Source organism: Tenrec ecaudatus, chromosome 7, assembly GCF_050624435.1.
Source record: "Tenrec ecaudatus isolate mTenEca1 chromosome 7, mTenEca1.hap1, whole genome shotgun sequence".
NCBI classification, from domain to species: Eukaryota; Metazoa; Chordata; class Mammalia; order Afrosoricida; family Tenrecidae; genus Tenrec; species Tenrec ecaudatus.
The window spans coordinates 67832874-67853204 of NC_134536.1; the positions used below are offsets into that span (position 1 = coordinate 67832874).

The 20331-nt window shown below is 40.7% G+C and overlaps 1 protein-coding gene across 4 annotated transcripts in view; it reads left to right on the forward strand.

The window, feature by feature from the left end:
* Positions 1-17670, forward strand: part of HACE1 (HECT domain and ankyrin repeat containing E3 ubiquitin protein ligase 1) — a 112706-nt gene extending 95036 nt beyond the window's left edge. For 3 of the 4 annotated variants that reach the window (XM_075554721.1, XM_075554723.1, XM_075554724.1), the window contains 4 exons: positions 7718-7816; positions 8102-8172; positions 16251-16364; positions 16846-17670. In XM_075554721.1, the coding sequence (XP_075410836.1) occupies positions 7718-7816; positions 8102-8172; positions 16251-16364; positions 16846-16948 (387 nt within the window). In that variant the 3' untranslated portion in view covers positions 16949-17670. The remainder of the gene's footprint in view (positions 1-7717; positions 7817-8101; positions 8173-16250; positions 16365-16845) is intronic. The other variant, XM_075554722.1, reaches the window with a different exon arrangement.
* The last annotated feature ends 2661 nt before the right edge of the window (positions 17671-20331 follow it).

Sequence of the window (20331 nt, forward strand, 5' to 3'; positions counted from 1 at the left end):
GACCATTTTTCGTTTTAATATGTGAATAAGTGCACTAATACATACCTTCAATTTTTATATTGAGCAGTATTTTCATTTTGTCATGTATATCTTAGTTTACTAGTATACATTTGTTCGTCAGTTTGTCATATGATGTTGCTTGCATGTTGCTATGATTCTGGAAGCTATGCCTTTAGGATTTCATGTCCTAGCAGTATCACCCATGGTGGACAGGCTTCAAGGGAGCATCCAGGTAAGACAGAGCATAACAAGCCTTGGTGGATCTGTTTCTGAAAATGGGCCAATAAATCCGTTTGAATCACAATAGAATGTCGTCTGATCTAGTGCTGGAAGGGGTGCCCATGCGACTGGGCATACCAACCACCTTCAAGATGGCTCCGGTCTGGCATTGTGTTGGTCTGTTATGCATGGGATCCCCAGGAGGGGGAGCTGACTCTCAACACCCACAGTTTAGTATAGTAGTGAACAAAATTCAAAAGTTAATATTAAAAGTGTATTGAGGTGTAATTTCATTGGATGTCATGTATTATAGCTTTCTCCTATTGTGGTTTTAACTTTAAGATGACTGGTTTGGTTTTGTGGGGATTCATAATATTTGCATAGTTAAGATTATTATTAAATATATGGCATATATTAGCATGATATAACATTATTTTTAGCATTTTTAAATGAAGGAATACTTGAGAACGAGTGAGGCATGACTGAGGTCTGACTTCAGTTGCAAACAGAGAAGTATGTTACTTCCTGGACATGTGAATAAAAAACCAAATAGCTATAACCAAAACACGTGACCCAAACTTTGCCTTCTTGTCAGGTGCCTGGAGTTGGTTTTGAGGCACAGACACTAATGGGAAGTCGAACAGAGCACGGTGCCGCCCCCTCCGCGTAGCTCAGCCCTTCGTGGAGGGGTTCTTCTTTGGCTGACCCTCTACTATACTGAACATGATGGCCTCCTCCAGGGACCGACCGGTGTCTCTTGATAACGTGTCCAAGGCTTCTGAGACAGAATCTCCCCTTCCTTCCAAGAAGCATTGCGACTAGACTTCTTCCAACACAGACGTGCTGTTTGTCTGGCAGTCTGCAGCATATTAAACATGCTTTCCCCATCCCCAACGAACAGGCATCGTCCCACTTTGGTCTGCTTTGTTCATTGCCAGGCTTGCACACGGTACCGGGTGGTTAAAAATGCCACGTCTCGGGTCAGACTGCCCTTCGTTTGCCAAGGGACAGTGTTACTTTCGAGCACTTGGAAGAAGACTCTTGTGGCGGACGTGCCCAGAGCCATATGTCTTTTGCTTTCTGGACTGTTGTTTGTGGATCCAGCTAAAATGAAATCCTTGACAACTTCCGTCTTTTCTCTGTTTATCACGATGTTGCTTATTGGCATAGATTCCATTTTTTCCAACTACTGATCCTTCTTGTCTTCAATTTTTGCATTGCAATCACCAGCAATTGTCAATATATCTTGGTTGCATGTTTGATCAATTTTAGACAGAAAACCCTGGTAGAAATCTTCTGTTTTTCAGCTTTTCATTAGTGCTTGGCGTGTCAGTCTAAGCACAAGCCCCAGTTGGTGGTACTTGCAGGTGGGCAGATGGTATTCAGTCACATACAGCCTTGTGCTGCTGAAGAGATCGTGCATTTGATGGTGACTGTGACACCACGCTTCTTCAGTTTCTCTTTCCTAACATAGTAGGCCAGAGAATGATCGGATTCACAATGGCCCAAACCGTTTCATTCCAGTTCAGTGATGCCTCAGCTATTGATCTTTTTGCATGTCATTACATTTTTGACAACTTCCAATTTCCTAGAGTCATGCTTTGTACATTCCATGTTCAGATTATTAATGGATGTTGGGAGCTCTTCTCATTTTCAGGCCTGCCTCATCAGCAAAACTTTACTCCATCAGATTATTAACATTGACTCTGCTTTGAGGAGACAACGCTTCTCTGTTCCCATTTTGAATGCCATCTCGCCTGAGGGTATCCTCTTCTAGCTTTAGATCTGACATTAGTCAGTGGCTATTCATAAAGTTTTCATAGGCCAATTCTTGTTAGAACTGGACTGCTTCTTCCTTCTTCATAGTCTATCTTAGTCTGTAATTTCCACTGAAACCGGCCCTTCACAAGTGGCTGACCCTGCTGTATGTAAAATACCAGTGGGAAACCTCCCAACATCATAGCAACCTGTAATCCAGAGTGGTATTAAGAAATGAAAGAAGAAGAAGAAAAGAAAAAGAAAAATGAAAAAAATAATTTTGCTGAAGGATAATTTATATCCACAAAGGTACACATTTAAAATTTTTTCACTTGATGGATTTCTGCAAACTGGACATCCCCATAGAATCAGACCCCATGTCAAGAAACAGGGTGAGCATGGTACCTCAGAAATGTTCCTTATGTCCACCGACAGTCACTATCACCCCTGCAGGGTGACTGCTCTCCACATTTCTAATTGTATAGATCAGACATTCTTCGTTTTAAACTTTATGTCATTATACTCAACTGAAAGTAAACAATGCTATAAAGATATTTCCTTGTGCTTATTGACTATGCAAAGCCATTCAACTGTGTGGATTATGATAAACTGTGGATAGATAGCATTGCAAAGAATCGGAATTCAGAACACCTAACTATGCTCATGTGGAACCTGTATGTAGATCAAGAGGCAGTAGTTGACAAAGAACAAGCGGATAGTGCATTATTTAAGATCAGGAAAGGTATGTGCCAGGCCTGTGTCCTTTCACCATAGTTACTCAGTCTGTATGCTGAGCCAATAAGCTAGGAAGCTGGGCTACTTAATGAAGACTGCAGCATCAGGATTGGAAGGAGGCTTATTAACAACCTGTGCTTTCCACTGCACTGGACATAATCTGGCTTGTTAATGAAATCAGTGACTATAGCCTTCAGTTTGGATTACAACTCAATAGTAAAGAAAACATAAATCCTCACAATTGGACCAATAACCAAAATAACAATTACAGAGAAAAGATTGAAGTTGTCAAGGATTTTATTTTGTTGGATCCAGAGTCAACAGCTGTCAAGAATCCAATGAAGAAAGAGACCAGGCTTACAGGTTAAATACAGTGGTGAGGACCTAAGGTTATGGATGTCAGGTCCTCATAGGCAGCGGTTCTCAACCTGTGGGCCGCTACCCCTTTGTGGGTTGAATGATCCTTTCACAGGAGTCCCCCGATTAATAACAGTAGCAAAATTACAGTTATGAAGTAGCAACAAAAATAATTTTATGGTTGTCCCGAGGTGTCTGTGTCACCACAACATGAGGAACTGTATTAAAGGGTGTGGCATTAGGAAGGTTGAGAGCCACTGTCATAAGGGGATCTGAATTCACCCCCTTGTTAGAATAGTCAACAGTTTAAGATCAAAAGGCAGCATTTACCTAGGGATATAGGTTTAGGAAAGGACGAGCAATGGAATCAAGAACACCAGGAGGAAGTGTTGATGGCACATCGAGGGACTTGGAATGGATGTGTTGAAACAAAATTTGTATAAATTGTTGAACGTGAAATTGATGATTTCTGTAAGCCTTCTCCTAAATCACAATAAAGAGTTTAATAACAAATCAAACAACAATGCCTTGGGTACACTGCTGTACATGACCTCTTTAAAGTGTTAAAGATGCCACTTGAGAGCTAAAGTGTGCCTGAACCGAGCCATATTTTCAGTCGCTTCGTCTGCATGTGAAAGCTGGACAGTGAGCAAGGAAGACTGCGGAAGACTTGTGCCTTCGAATTAGGGAGTGGGGGAGGTGTTGAAAGGTCTGTGGACTGCCGGAAGAAAAGACAAATTTGTCTTGGAAGAAGTTCAGCCTGAAGATAATCTCCTGAAGATACTGTAAATACTCGAGTCTAAGCCGACCCGAATATCAGCTGAGGCATCTAATTTTACCACAAAACCTGCATTAAAAATGTGCTAAAAAGTCGGCTTATACAAGAGTATGTACGGTACTTTTAAAGAAAGGATACATTAGCTGGGAGCTGCCAGAAATTCAGCTGGATTCAGCGTTATCATTGCTAATGTCAGATGGATTTTGCATGAAAGCAGAAAGATGTTTACTTGTGTTTTATTGACCATGAAAAGGAATTTGTGTGGGTCATAACAAACTGTGAGCCATTTTCAGAAGAGTGGGAATTCTAGAATACTTCATTGTGCTTAAGTGGAACCTGTACAGAGACCAAGAGTCAGTCATTATCAGGAAAGGTGTGTGGGTCAGGGTTGTGCCTGCCCACTTTACTTATTCAAACTCTATGCTGAGCAAATAGCTGAGACGCTGTACTCTCTAAAGAAGATGGGGGCATAAGGATTGGAAGAAGGCTGATCCATAACCTTTGATGTTCAGATGACACGACTGTGCTTGCTAGAAGTGAGGAGGATTTGAAGCACTTGCTGATGAAGATCAAAGACTACAGCCTTCAGTGTGGATTGCAAGTCTGTGGAAAGGAATCCCAAACCTCACAACAGGACCAGTAGGCAGTGTCATAATAAATAGAGAAAAGATAGATTGTCAAGGGCTTTATCTTGCTTGGATCCATAGTCGGTGTTCATGGGAGCAGCAGTTAAGAAATCAAATGATGTATTACCTTGAGCAAAATTTCTGCATAAGACTTCTTTGAAGTGTTAAAAAGTAAGGATGTTACTTTGAGGACTAAGGTGTGCCCGACCATGGTATTTTCGATCGCCTCGGATGCATGTGAATGTTGGGCAAGGAGTAAAGAAGGCTGCTAAGGAATCGATGCTTTGAATTATGATGCTGGGGAGGAAGGGCGTCCTGGTAGCGGAGTGTGTTACATGTGGAGCTGCTAACACAAGGTTAGCTTTGAAAGCACCAGCCACACCATGGAAGAAAGACGAAGCTTTTTACACTGAGAAGAGTGACAGTCCTGGAGCCCTGGGGGAAGGTCTGCCCTGTCCTGGAGGGTCACTATGAGTCAGAACTGACTTGTTAGCAGGGAGTTTGGTTTGGTTTGGAGTTGGGGGAGAATATTACAAATACCGTGGACTACCAGAAAGAGAAAGAACTCTGTCTTGGAAGAAGTAAAGTCAGACTCTTCTCTAGAAGTGAGGATGGTGAGACTTCATTTCACGGACTTTGGATATGTTGTCAGGAGAAGGGCAGCATGCTAGGTAAATTAGAGGGCCAGTGAAAGGCAGGACGAACCATAATGGGATGGATTGACGTGATGGCAACAAGCGTGGGCAGTACAGGACTGGTCATGGTTTGGTTTTGTTGTGCATGTGGTCACTATGAGAGGGAGCCTACAGGATGGCGCCTAACAACAAAAATACACACTGTGTTACATATATATTCTGATGCGACTCTTGTCAGAGATGTATATTGCAGATGCCTTCTATTCTGTGGTGTATCTTAGTTAATACAAGTTTTTAGTTTTACATAGGTTTGTTTTTCAATTTTTCTTTTTGGTTATTGTTTTCTGTGTATTTAAGAACCCACTTCTTACTTTAGGGGCATGAAGGTATTTTCCTGTGTTTTGTGCAAAAGTCGAAGCCTTTGGGATTCACATTAGGTATACTGCTGATCAGCTTTGGAGTGTGGTTAGTATATAAGACGTTAGGCCAGGAGTCCTATTTGTCTTGGACACTGGCTTCACTAAAATGGTGGCATTATTTGTTTGGGAAGATCAACATTGTGAATTTGTAAGATAACGTAGAGACTAGCTCTTATCTTACATTACTAATGGGTTCAAGAAGGGTGCGATCTGCAATGAGAAAACTTATAGATAAAAAGACAGATGCAATTGGAGCCTTGGGTAGAGGGGGGGCGGAGTGTGAGTGTGTGTGTGTGTGTGTGTTCATGTATTTAAGAAATGAGCAAATCCAGCCCCCTTCCCTTTTGCAGATCTTTATCAGGGTCTTACCAGGCAACAGAAGTCGCCCCAGGGGGCTCAAATAAAGAACTATCAAAAGGGCCACAAAGCTTAGGAGCAAGGAGGGAGCCAAGTGTACCTTGACCTCCAAGATCTTACCTGCATTTCCCAGTGACAGAACCCAACCTGAAGGTAGCAGCAAAGCAAGTCTACCCTGAGGGGCCATTTTCTTAGGGCGTCAAACAGGGCAAAGGCAGGTACAGAATGCATTTGAGGTTGGTCTCTGGAGACCAACCAGAACGTTTTCATCAAAGGGGCTCTAAAACCCAAAAGATGGACAACTGGTCTAGGGCTTCATCACAGCATTGTCAAATGCTTCGAGTCGATGAAAGGAGCCCCGATGCTCTAGTGCTGTGCATGTTGGCCTGCTGAGCCACACAAGGTCAGCAGTTCAAACCCAAGAGGCGTTCTTTAAGACAAGCTTGTCTGCTTCTGTAAGAGTTTGCCGTCTGGAAACCCTCCACAGGATCCCTGTGAATCAGAGCCAACTCTACGGCAGGGAGTTTGCTTTGGTTTTGGTTTATCAACACACTTTTCATTTATGTGGGTTATGCAAATTGACATTTGTTCCATATAAATTAAGACATTTAAAACATCTTATTCATATAAAATAAATACTTATAAAATTCACAAAATGTGAATCTTAGTGAATAAAATGATAAAACTATAGTGAAAGAGTGGTGTTTTTTATGTCGAGGCAAATCTCTTTACTGTGTGACATAATAAAAGACAGCTGGCTTGTATTACATAAAGCCCTTTGTGATCATGTTGTTTAGTAGCTCTGGTGGCATAGTGACTGCAATTGTCAAGGTCTGAAGTTCGCAACCACCAACCACTCCTGGAGAGAGAGAGACGAGGCTTTCTGTTCCCATAAGCAGCTACAGTCAGAAACTCCCAGGGCAGTTCTACCCTGCCCTATAGGATCTCTATTGGTTGGTGTCGACTCAATAGTAGAGAGTTTGGTTTTTTGTTTCTTGCTCTGTTGTTTTGGATGGAGTGTATGAAGAAAATCCAACTTCCTACAGATAAAGATGGAAGAGGAGACCCTAACAGAACTGTGAAAGCTCTCAGGGGTTCTTAGACACTGCCTTATGAATCTTGTTCAAAGCATACTCTACTAAGCCAGCATATATTGCTAGCAGATACTGCTGTGACATTGGTTTGAATCACATTGTTTCTGCACCCTTGTCATAAATCACATTCTTCCAGGTGTCAGTGGGGTTAGTAAGTGCAGGCCAGTAATTGCCTCACCTGACCATGGAAGCACATCCAACAGTGAAATACAGCCTGAGTTCAGAAATGACAACAGGTTCTTTTCATATACTCGGTTCCTGTGGAAAACATGATGGTAGAAACTTTTGCCATTTTAATTTCATTTCTAATTATTTGAATGAGCTTTTTGCTTGTTTGATGATCTTCCTGGAAAAAACAAGGTCACAAAATATTATTATTGCCTACTTTGTAAGAGGTTCTAGGTGAACTTTATAGAAGAGTTTTAAGGACAAAGTAAACCAAGCATAACATTATTCATACATTCGATGAAAATGTAAGTTATTGCACATACTCCATTTATTCTTATATTTCAATTTTATTATGTCAATATGGAGATACATCACAGTGCTTGAGATCATTAGTATCAAGGATTCTGTACCATGTTGTGCTTGTCCTTGATGACATGCAGAAACTGTCACAAAAATAAATCAGTTTTACATGGGATTAGTTTCTAATTAAGACAAATCTACTATTTAAATGTAATAACTCTCCCCCCCACCCCCACCCCAAAGACTAATGAAATGTGTTTCTTCCCCAAAGGAGTTGCTGCTTTCCGGCATGCCAGAAATTGATGTGAGTGATTGGATAAAAAATACAGAATACACAAGTGGCTATGAAAGAGAAGATCCAGTTATTCAGGTAAAATCTCTCTAGAGCTTAGAATGAAGTTAGGGTTTGCTATTTAATTTTGTAAGCTTTGCAGCACTATTGGATGAAAACCTACATTAATTAACCAAGTAAAGTATTTTCCCTAAATTCTTCTTATGGGAATACTGCAGATGAAAGCTTGGTATAAAATCATTTTTGATAAATGAGTTTCATAGAATAAAATATGCTTTATGAATATTGCATACTTCTCTAGTATTAAGGAATCTACAATTGCTTTGAAATATGAGCTAAGAGTTTTTGTTTTGTTTTGGTTAGTGGTTCTGGGAAGTTGTGGAAGATATTACTCAGGAGGAGAGAGTTCTTCTCCTGCAGTTTGTTACTGGCAGGTAAGAAGCATTTTTATGCTGATATGAAAAAATTTAATATAGTCTATCTTAATGGCTTAGCGATAAATACCCAAATGAAGAGTTGCTAGTATGACTTGTCTTTATTCCTGTTTAAGCACAGCACAGGGTGGGACCTGACCTCCTCTGATCTCACCAGAGGGCAGGAAAATCATGCATGTCTTCACCTTTCAGCCTTCTTAGCAATTCTGACACCAACTGTCCCTCCCACAGCACCTCCTACTTCCTACCTGGGTTGATAACACATTGCATTAGCGGAACAGAATTCATAGGCCATTTTCATCATTATAGGCTTTATTAAGGATGTTCATCTTGTTTGCTAAAAGTGAGGGGGAACTGAAGCACTTGCTGATGAAGATCAAGGATTCCAGTCTTCAGTATTGATGATAATTCATAAAGACCAAAATTCTCACAACTGAACCAAGAGTAACAGCCTAACAAATGGAGAAAAGGTTGAAGTTGCAAAGAATTTCATTTTGCTTGGATCCATAATCAAAGCTCATGGAAGGAGCCATCGGGAGATCAAATGACATGTTGCATTGGGTAAATATGCTGCACAAGACCTCTTTAGAGTACTAGAAGACAAGTGTGTTACCTTGAGAAGTAAGGTGCACTTGACCCAAGCCGTGGTATTTTCCATGACTTCATATGCATGCGAAGGTTGGACATTGAATAAGGAAGACTGAAGAAGATGAGATGCACGTGAAGTATGGTGCTGGAGAAGAATAGTGAAAGTCCCAGGGATTGCTGAGAGGACAATAGATCTGCCTTAGAAGTGCGGCGAGAGTACTCCTTAGAAGCAAGGACTTCGCCTCACATACTTTTTACATATTGTCACGAGACACCAGTCCCTGGAGAAGGACCATGTGTTGGTAAAGTAGAAGGGCAGCAAGAGAAGAGGAAGGCCCTCAGCATAACAGGTTACAGTTCAGGATCAGAAATATTCGGGCCCAGTTCTTTAGTCAGGACATCGTATGCCCAGCCATGCCTCTCAGGCAGCCCGCCCACTGGCCTTTGACCTCCAACCTGTTCAAGCACTGTGACAAAGCTCTTACATTGCTGCCATACCCAAAGAGCATGCCAGAAACCTCAGCGAGAAAACAAAATGTACCTGAGACAGCCCACTTACCCAGGTAGGGGTCTGGAGGCTCCACAAGCAAGCTTCCTGCCCAAAGATGCTTAGCTTTCATTGCCCTGGGGACCAGGGAGCCCATTGCTATGGCACCTGGTTTTACTGCTGCAACTTCTCGTTCAAGGTGCTGCTTTGTTTGACTCTTCTTTGCTATCATAGCTCTGTGCTCCTGGGTCTGGGCAGTTTGATGCAGGAGGAATCTCAGGGTCTAAAAGAGGTGCTTGAGGCCTAGCCTTTTTTTCTTGATGGTAGTGGGATCCTTCCCTCCCCCATTCCTTTTTCTGTGGTGGCTTATTTTATACCTATCAGGATAGCTAAACTGACTGATCCCCAAATTAGAAATCCCAAGGTTTCACAATCTTAGTGAAACCTGTAGCCGCAAGGTTGATAGTTCAAAGCCACCCAGTGGTACTGGCCGTAAGCTTCTGTAGAGATTGTAGCTCAAAAGACTGCAGTTGTATTCTGAACTATGCTTGAGGTCTCCCTGAGTAGGAATCAATGCAGTCGCAGTGCATTTGGACTTTTTGTCTAAGTCGATCTAATCTTGTGGGTTTTCTTGTTTGTGAATAGTGTTACACCAAGGTGGAATTCTTATACACTATCCTAATTTTCCACTGACATTATTTATATACAGTGATTCTAAACATGAAAAAAATTTAACATGAGAATGAGCATTTTTACAACCTGACGTAACATGGTTAATTTACTCCAGAGTGATAGCAATATGTAGTATCAGCGGGGATTTAGAGGGGGCCCATTCTCTTAATTCTATCAATATAAAAGGTAATTACTTAATTTTTCACTTGTTTTGCTATCACACATGTAATTTTTGTTTCTGAATTACTTGCCTTTTTCTCATTGCACATTATTTTGCATTCATTTTTAAAAATCCAATTCCTGTATTTTTTAACTTAAAAGAGTTAACATTTACCTCTGCCAATATTTTTCCTGTTTATCATTTGCCTTTTAAGTTAAATATACAAATTTTCATGTAATTTAAATTAGACCATGAAATGTTAAAGTTGTTACCTTGCCAGATGAGTTTGTCAGTGTTTCCCTTTGGTTTCTATAAATCCTTTCCTATTCCCAAGGTTTTATGTGCATGTTTATCATCTTATTTTGCTGTAACTTTTTATAGTTTCTCTTTTCACATTCTAAGTTTTAAGCCATCTGGACTTTATTTTGGTTTATTATGTGACAGCTAGAACTTTCACTATTACACTTTTAAATGGTTTATGCCTCCGTACATTTAATGAATTATTATAGTGAGCTCCCTGCCCCCATGATTTAGCCAGTGTGAGTCTTTAGCATATAAGTAAAAGTACCCTACTACTAAGGGTCCAGTTCATACATACGTGACAAACGTTGCCTAAAGAAAAATGTAGAAGCATGTCGGTGCTATCCGTGAATGGCTGCAGACAGCTTCTCTCAGAATTACACTTGTTTTAGTCTCATCAGTGCACCTTCAAAAAACAAAAAAGGCCCCATTAAAGCAGCGTTTCCTAGGGATCTTCTCGGCCATTTAGATGTCAAGCAGAGAGGTCAGCCCGTACGGCTATGGCGACTATTTTGGGGGGACTTATAAGGGACAGTTTTGATAGATTTTCTCAAAGGACATAGAATGTTCCCAGGAGCTTGTTAGGAAGTTTTAAGAAAATTTCAAACTGCATTGGTGAGCAAAAGGGCAGGGAAGTTGCACTGGGGAATTTTCCTCCTACCACGAAGTGCACCTCTGTTCACTCTTTAAGGGCTACAAGGCTGTCCTGTGAGAATTTCATGGGGAAGCCTTGCCCCACCCACCCTATATCCTTTTTTTTTTGTTTAAACATTTTATTAGGGCCTCATACAACTCTTACCACAATCCATACATACATCAATTGTGTAAAGCACATCTGTAGATTCATTGCCCTCATCATTCTCAAAACATTTGCTCTCCACTTAAGTTCCTGGCACCAGGTCCTCTTTTTTCCCCCTCCCTCCCTACTCCCCCCTCCCTCATGAACCCTTGACAATTATAAATTATTATTTTGTCATATCTCTCCCTGTCCGACATCTCCCGTCACCCCCTTTTCTGTTGTCTGTCCCTCAGGGAGGAGGTCACATGTAGATCCTTGTAATCGGTTCCCTCTTTCAAACCCTCTCCCTCTACCCTCCCAGTATCGCCACTGACATGCCTGGTCCTGAAGATATCTCCCCCCTGGATTCCCTGTGCCTCCAGCTCCTATCTACACCAGTGTACATCCTCTGCTCTATCCAGACTTATAAGGTAGAATTTAGATCATGATAGTGGCAAGGCGGCAGGGTGGGGGTGGGGGAGGGTGGGGGGCGGCGGAGAGGAAGCATTTAGGAAGTAGAGGAAAGCTGTATTCTTCATCGGTGTTGCATCTCACCCTGACTGACACATCTCCTCCCCTAGACCTCTCTGCGAGGGGATGTCCAGTGGCCCACAAATGGGCTTTGGGTCTCTACTCTGTACTTCCCCCTTCATTCACTCCAACCCTATATCCTACTCTTCCTGCTTCAGACTTCTTTTGTTTCCCACATTCAAAGAACTTTTGGAAGGAAAAGTATTTGAGCCCTGTGAGGGTCTCAAACCTGCCATTTTGACTTGCCAAGGTGAAGAGTGCAGACTGTAGGCCTGGGCTCGAGTGATGGAGAGACGGTCTTTAAAATGCATAGCTGTAGATAGAAGAGATGTTGGGAAACATAGCCCACAGTGTGATACTTTTTGAAGAAAGGTATCTGTGATTTTATGGCAATGCTTTTTTATTTACCCTCCTATAGAAAATAATTATTGAAGATCTTTGATAGTAAAAATGCCTGTTACACTGCTGCTTTTGTAGAGTGAAAATACATTTGGCTTCCTGAGTATGACTAAGTATTCCCCCACCCATGCAACTAGTGTAGCCATGTTCGCTCACTAGTGACTGACTCATAGCGACCTTAGAGGACAGACTAGCGCTGCCCCTGTGGTTTTCTAAGACGGTGACTCTTTATGAGTGTAGGAAGCCTCATCTTTCTCCTGTAGAGTGAGTGGCTGGTGGTCACGAACTGCTGACCTTGAGGTTAGCAGCCTAATTTGTTACCCACTAAGCTACCAGGGCTCCTATCCGTACAGAAGAACGTTGGTCATGCTGAAAAGTACTGTCCCATCTATTATGTAAGTAGTCATGAAGTCTGACTCATGAATCCATTTGAAAGGAAAACTCTGCGTAGAAGCTGAAAGGAAGCAGGCCAAAAAATCCATCTTTAATACTTGTCCAGCTATAGTCCTGTTTCACTTCAAACTGAGTAAGACTCAAGTTCCTTTGAACTTTTGTGTTTGCTTCTAGACTCTTTAAGCCCCACTTCTAAAGTCATTAGCAGTGTTTTGAAATGTCTTATTATTCAGTTACTTATATTTAGATACTAAAACATCTTTATGTTTTATAGTATCGTGTAGTGTAACCTTACTGAAAAATCAAATGTGTTGAAACTGCTGAACCCAGAATTATCACAGAAAGTGATTTTTGATGGTTTTTCTACTGGTATCATTAATATTTTATTGCTTTATAAGAAAATTCATTTATTTCCGTATCCCTTAATAAGGAAAATAAGGAATGATGATTTTGTATATAAATTAGTATGTCAGTTTTCATTAGCTAATTTTACACTGTATAATTTAAAAGTACCATAATATTCAAGCAAAGACCATCTTATTTTTCTCATTCATGCCATTTATGTAATGATGTTAGCATAAGGTAACAGATTTTTAAGGCGGCACCTCAGTTCCTAGTTTCAAAGAGGAATAAGGTTTCAAGGATGTTCGATTAATGCCAGCAGAGTCCTGAGAAGGTACAATTATAAATAGTCCTATACTCAGTTCCAAACTAAAAAATTGGAAGTTCATACCCTTACAGGTACCTCATAAAAAAGGTTTGGTGATCTAATTTCAAAAAAGGTCACAATATTGAAAATACTATGGATTTTTTTGGTGAATAATAGCATACAGAATAATTTCCATTAAGATTTTAAAATTAAAAAAATGATTTTAAAGCAGAGGGATCTTCTGAATAAAGTTTTTTTTAAATTTAAGTTTAAGAAAAGCTTGAAATTGTTTTGATTGATATTGCAATTACTGCATTTTAATTTAGGTATAAGTATCACTTTCACAGCTTATTTTCTCATCTTGTCCTGATGAAGTGCTATTTTTTAAAAAGATATCAAAGTTTATTAGTGGCTATTAGGGTCGGTATAGAGAAAGTGGGTGGTGGAGATTAGTGGTGATGGATGAACTACATGCTTGCAAACGGATGTAATTACTGACAAGATCTAAACAGGCAAAAGTTGTGTGATATACCGGGGCTTCAAGAATGCATGGGGACCTTCCATTATTTAAAATTTAATTTCAGCCATCACTGGGGCTATTTCTTGCTGCTGATTTGTTTGCTGGCCTGCTCTTCTACCTGCATGGCCAGGCGCAGGGCCTTAACCTTGCAGGCCTGAGAAGTCATTGGGAAGCTTGGTGAGGGTGGATTCTGCTTTGTTCTCAATGGTCTCTAGGTCATAGTCTGGCTGCTTGGTCAACTCAGGAGAGCTTAAGTCAAGTTGGCCTTTGAGAGGCAGTTCTACCCTGTCCATTGGGTTGCTGGGTCGGAATCGTTGCCAGTCAGTTTGGAGGGGAGTTCTGCCTCTTGTCATGCCAACACCTTTGAGCTGAAGAGGTGCAAGGAGTCTCGTGGAGGAGGCACTGCTTTGTGACCTTGGAATTCCACATTATAAAAGGTGATGCCTCAGTCACTGTGATAGTGGGTCAGGATATCATTCTCTTACAACCAGAATCTCACAGCTCGTAGAGGGCAGTGATCTTACCAGCCAGGTCCGCACACAGCATGGGCCCAGGAAAGCAGAGCGAGGCGAGGTCCTGAAGTGCTATTTTTGTTAAGTTCTATACCTGCAGGAAATTGAGAACAACTTGGCGTTTTATCATTTTGGGGCCACCTTTGTTAACATGTGTGTTATTTTGGTCACCTATGTTAATCATGCTCATTAAGAACTTGTACATGGATCAAGAGGCAATTGTGCCAGTCGAACAAGGGAATACTGCATAGCTTAAAATCAGGAAAGGGTTGTATTTCTCACCATTTTTATTCACTCTGTATGCTGAGCAAATCCTCAGAGAAGCTGGCTTTTAACAAAGAAGAACGTGGCATCAGGATCGCTTGCTGAAAGTAAGGAAGACACGGAGCACTTGCTGCTGCGGATCAAGGATTGCAGCCTTCAGTACTGATTATAACTCAATGCAAAGAAGACCAAAATTCTCACAAGGTAACATCACTACAAATGGGGAAAAGATTGAAGTTGTCCAGTATTTTGTCTTATTTGAGTCCATAATCCACTCGTGTGGAAATAGTCAAGAGAGCAAAAGATGCATTGCATTAGGTAAATCTGCTGCACAAAACCTCTTAATATTAAAAAGTAAGTTGTTCCTTTGAGGACGGCGGTGCTCCTGATCCAAGCAGTGATGTTTCCATTGCCTGAGCTGCGTGAGGAAGTTGGATATTGAATAAATAAGATTGAATAAGAATCAATGCATTGAATTGTGATGGAGAAGAAAGTTGAAAGTACCACAGGCTGCAGAAACAGCAAACCGATCTGTCTTGGAAGAAGTACGGCCAAAATGCTCCTCAGAGGCTAGGATGATAAGAATTCATCTTACATACTTTGGATGTGTTACCAGGATAGACTGGTCCCCGGGGAAAGGCCTCATGCTTGGTAAAGTGGAGGGGTGGTGAAAAAGAGGAAGGCCCTCAGCGAGCTGGATTAACGCTATGGCTGCAACCATGAACTTTGGCATGGGGACAGTCCTGAGGGCGGCCCAGGCCTGCAGCGGCTTTTCCGTGCACTAGGGTTGCTGCTGTGGCCCGGGATGGACTCAAAGGCACCAGCAACAATGTGTAGGTTTTTAGGTGCAAGTTTCTATACATAGAATAGCTAATGTTTATTTTTATTCTCTTTATAAACAGATCTATCCAGTATTTCTTTCATATAAATTGCTCTAAATAGAAATTATTCATGTTTTATTAGCCAGATTTAGGTATATTCTTATTATTTATTTGGATTACTAAAGTAAACTTAGTAACTTCTTACGAAAGCATTATATAGCAATCAAGTTACTTCTCAGCTCAAGGAAAAACTGCTCTTTAGAAATTTATTTCTATTGGATTGTTAATCCCCCCCGTTAATATACATATCATCTATATATGTTTCAATCAAAACCCTTTTTGCATTTACTAGCACATTAAAAATTTTCTGAATGTACTTTGAACCATAAATTTTAGGAGATATTTTTAATAATCAGAGTGCTGGCTTTGAGCATGTATTTATTTACTTGTATATTAAAGCTTCCTTTGTCATCCTGATTTATCAGAAAATCACAGCCAGTCATTTGAAGAGCAGTTATTTTTTTGAAGATCAGTCTGTTTAATCATAAGATACATAAATGTTAGATTTACACATAACACACACATACACACCCTCACAAAAACCCCAGAAAACAACAAAGCAAATGGTCTTTGCTTTCAAGTGACTCCAACTCATGGTAGCCCCAGCGTTTCCGTGGATGTGACCGTTTCGAGGCAGACCATGGGGCCTGGTGAATGGCAGTTCGTCCTGTTTTAGCAGCGTTACATAAAAGCAATGAATTGTAAACACAACAAGAAAATGCAGCGAGAGGTCTGTATGTGAAAGCATGGTATTACTCATGTTCTCCTGAAGCTTGCTGGCTCACTACAAAGCACCTTTTCCTAACTTTTGGTAATTAGTTTTAAAAATAAAAAATACTCCTTGTCAGTGTTGCAGAGTTGAATAGCGTTTTATCCATGGAACTGAAACACGTAGCACAAAGATTGTACTTTCCTGATTACCACTTACTCAGATCTGAAATCAGTTCCAGGGTTCCGCATGGTGGGTTTGCCAATATCATGGGTGGAAGTGGTTTGCAGAACTTTACAATTGCCGCGGTGCCATATACTCCCAATCTTCTGCCAACTTCCAGTACGTGGTAAGTTCAGTTCTTTTTTTGAATTTGCATGGTCAGTGGCCTGATTTCTGTACTACTTCATTCAAAGGAAACTTCAAGTCAGCTCTTGTGTAGGATTTTAGGGTCACTGATTCATAGGTAGCTATGTTGTTTCTTTCTCCTATATATTGTATATGGGAGATATTGTGGGGAAACCCTACATACATGTAATTGATTGGAATATAAGTCAAACATTAGGAAAGTTTCCAAAGGACCTTGTTGTTTGTTTATTTAGGCAGTGGACTCCCTCGGGCTAAATTTGCATAAATTTGCATGATAAAGGAGACGGCATCGCCCGCCCAAGGTTTTGTTCTCTTCTTTTTAACCCGATGCAAAATTCTCTGATTTGAATGTAAATTTGACACGGTGGTTTAGGTTCATTATTGATTTTTATTTTCATTGCTACACAAAACGATCAGACAATTCAGAAATTCCCTATTTAATGGTGTGTTTTTTTTTAAAGTATCAACATGCTGAAGTTACCTGAATATCCAAGTAAAGAAGTACTCCAGGACAGACTTCTTGTGGCACTGCATTGCGGCAGCTATGGCTATACCATGGCATAAGGAAGCCTGGAGGCTCTTCTCACTGCCGGTGCCCAATTCAGAGTGGCAGAAGTGATTTAGGGAACTGTCAATGGAAATTGGCCTCAGTGCAGCCCATAGGCAGGGCTGGTGTTTGAAATTCATAAGGATCAGGGTGTTTCTTTTTTTTTTTTCTTGTCTCCCTTTTTCCTTTTATGTTTACTCATTTTGTGATACAATTAGAAAAAACATAATCACAGACTTCATTTTTATAAAGATGTTATTGAAAGTAGTTGAAATGGTCCATTTTCATATTTTCATACTTTTGTCTTGAGATTGTGTTATGGCAAAATCTCACTCTACATTCCACTGCTTCTAGGTGTTGCTTCGCTAACAGGATGTCTCCTCCTTACTTTCCTGTGTGTTCTATTGTAAGAAAGCATCCCACCTTCTAGTGCATGTAAAGTACCAGTTCTATTTTGGAAAACTATTGTATAGAATGGATTGATTTAGGGTGTGAATAAAGTCACACATGATGTATTTTCCCACATTGTATCTATATGGCAATGTTTTTTAGCATTTTAATATTTTAATATATAAAGTTGAGGCCACTGTGAGTGACTAACAGCTGAGGAAATGACATCTAATTTATATATTAAAGCTTACACTATATTGTCTGAATTGTTTGCATCCTTTAATAGACTGTTTTCCAGATGTATATATTGTGGTCACAAAATGTTTCTTATGCCTTATTTTAATTTATATTTAAGGTAAAATTAAAAGAAAATATTTTACCATACTTTTTTTCATTAGTATTTTTTTGCTTGTGAGATCGTCTACACATTTGAAGAATGAATTTGGTTACAGTTAAACACTCACGCTCCGCCCTTCACAACACTCTTTGCTTTTCCCGCTGCTGAGCTCTGGAATCTATTGCAGTGGTCACTCAGGACTGGGAAACATTATTCACGATTAAGGGACTTATTAAAACAGTTAACAGGCTGCGGTGCAAGGGAGAAATGCTCAGGATAGAGTTGTTTATCAGGACATGTTACGGAGTTCTTTCAGCAATTCTGAAAGCCCCAACCTGAGGATACTCAGTTCAGCTCCCTGGTTAGTAGCTCCAGCTCCCCAAATTAAGTGGCCAGAGGCACCGCACTAAGGTGAACCACAGCCTTAAGGCACTCAGCTCTACCTCCTTGGGTCAGCAAGCCCAGCTCCCCCAATTAATGCCCAGAGGCACCCCATTCCACAGGCGGTCTCCTGCCCTAAAGCCCTCATCTTTACTTACTCTGTGGGGTGGAAGGCCACTCACCACTTTTATTCCAGGCTCTGGCTCCTGGTTCTGTGGCTGCTCCTCCGATGTCACAGCTGTCTCTGGACCAAGGAGGGCCACTGTGCCGGGATTTTGAGGTCCAAGGACATGTGCTGCTGCTTGGTCTTGCTGGTAGTGAGATCCCCACCCCACGTTATTTCATTTGTAAAAATGTATTTATGACTCTTGAATAATTTTTTAAATGTTGTGTAGGACAGGATTGACTCTTCTATCTAAAATGTTTGCCATCCCCTGGGCTAGGTAATTCATTGCAACAGTTATAGGAGAATACCCAATCTACAACTCGAATATAACAGAAGAAGCTGAGCAGAATATTAATAGAAATGAAGATATTCGCAGTGAGGTTCCGGAAGATTCCAGCTTGGGCCCTCAGCTTATTGAAGAGATCTGCTTACTCTTCCAGCAGACATCTTCCTCCTCACCCATCAGGAAATTTTCAAACAGGAAGCCCAGTGATTCACTTGGAGGGGGTTGAGGGGTGAGACTCAGCTATCTACAGCTTCTCTCAGCTGCTTCCCAGTCCTTCCTGGTATAGCACATCTTCCACACAGCCCCTGCTCTGTGGACAGTCAGTCCCTTCTTGGGTGTCCCAGCTGCTAGCAAGTTAACAGTTCTTGGCCACGGTTTGTCTTTTCCACTCTTGTTCTCTAGGTCTGCACATCTTGTGTCTTCTGGTATCATCAGTGCCGTTGTGTTGTCTCTGACCCCAGTGCAGTTTTACTCAGTCTGGGAAGGGAGCGCAGAGCCCTCCTCTCCAAAAGCCACGTTCCTCTCTCAGCTTGCCATTCATGAAACCCCTCAGTTTCTCTGTGCTAGGGTTTTTGTAGATTCGCAGTGAGCCCCAGCTAATCCAGGTAAAGGTCAATTACTGGGGGAGGTTGCCCATCCAGACCAGATAAGGTCCATCTGGACAGGATTCCCTGGCCAAACAAGGTAAGGCTCCACCTGGTAGGGCTCAGGAAGCAGGACCCAACAGCCAAATTGGCTTTTGGGTTGTTTTTTTTTAATATGATTCCACACTGCTCATGTTTACTGAGAAATCACTGCTGACACATTTGAAGATTGCTAATACTACTTTGATCTCCCCTTTTTTGTGTGCTTGTTATGAAAAAATGAAGAATTCTTAAAAATTTTTAATGAATTTTAATTCTAAGTTAAGGTTCAAATTATTTACCAAAAAATGAAACATAAAAAATAATATTTAAAGTTTAATTATAAGAGGGTCATTGCCTTCTGTGTTTTCAGATAGTTTGCTGACTTTAAATACTACATTGCTATCATTTTGAAGGAGTCCTGGTGCTGTACTAGTTGTGTGTTGGGCTGCTAAGTGCTAGGTCAGCAGTTTGAAACCACCAGCCCCTCCAAGGGAGAAAGACACGGCCTTCTACTCCTATAATGAGTTATCCAACCTTGGGAACCCACAGGGCAGTTCTTCCCTGTCCTATGTCGCTATGAGTCAGCATGGACTCGGTGGCAGGGAGTATAATTTTGAGATTTATAAATATATAGATATAGATATTTATAATTGTACAATACATTTTGTATTACTTGCCTGGCTTTAGAGAGGATTAGACTTTGCAAATCCCGTTTTGAAGAATCTATATAGATCAGAAAAGTTCTCTTTGAGTGTAAATTGGTACAACTTAATTGGAAGGTAATTTGGCAGTAGTAGATTAAAATTTTTTTTCATATTTTTGCAATTTATCTTATAAAAATGCTTGTTCAGGAACATAAAGATATTTGCACCAGAATGTTTATTAAAGCCTTGTAACAGAGGAAAAACAAAACAATTTGTCTCTTAACAAAGGACTAGTTAAATAAATTGTGCTACATCCATAAAATAGAATATGAGGAAACTTCAAAAAGTTCATGGAAAATTCATATTACCCAAGTTATGCATGAATTTCAAGGGGGGTTTTGGGCAGTCAAAAAGCAATTGTTATAGCGTGTCTGACTGGACCTAGTTTGAAGCACTAAGAAAGATCAGAAAACAGTTTGAGAAGAGCCTCTTTCAGAGCAACACGAATTCTGCTAAAATTGAAGTGAGAGCAAACATCAACTTTGTGGTGAGGCTTGGTGGAAGAATGGT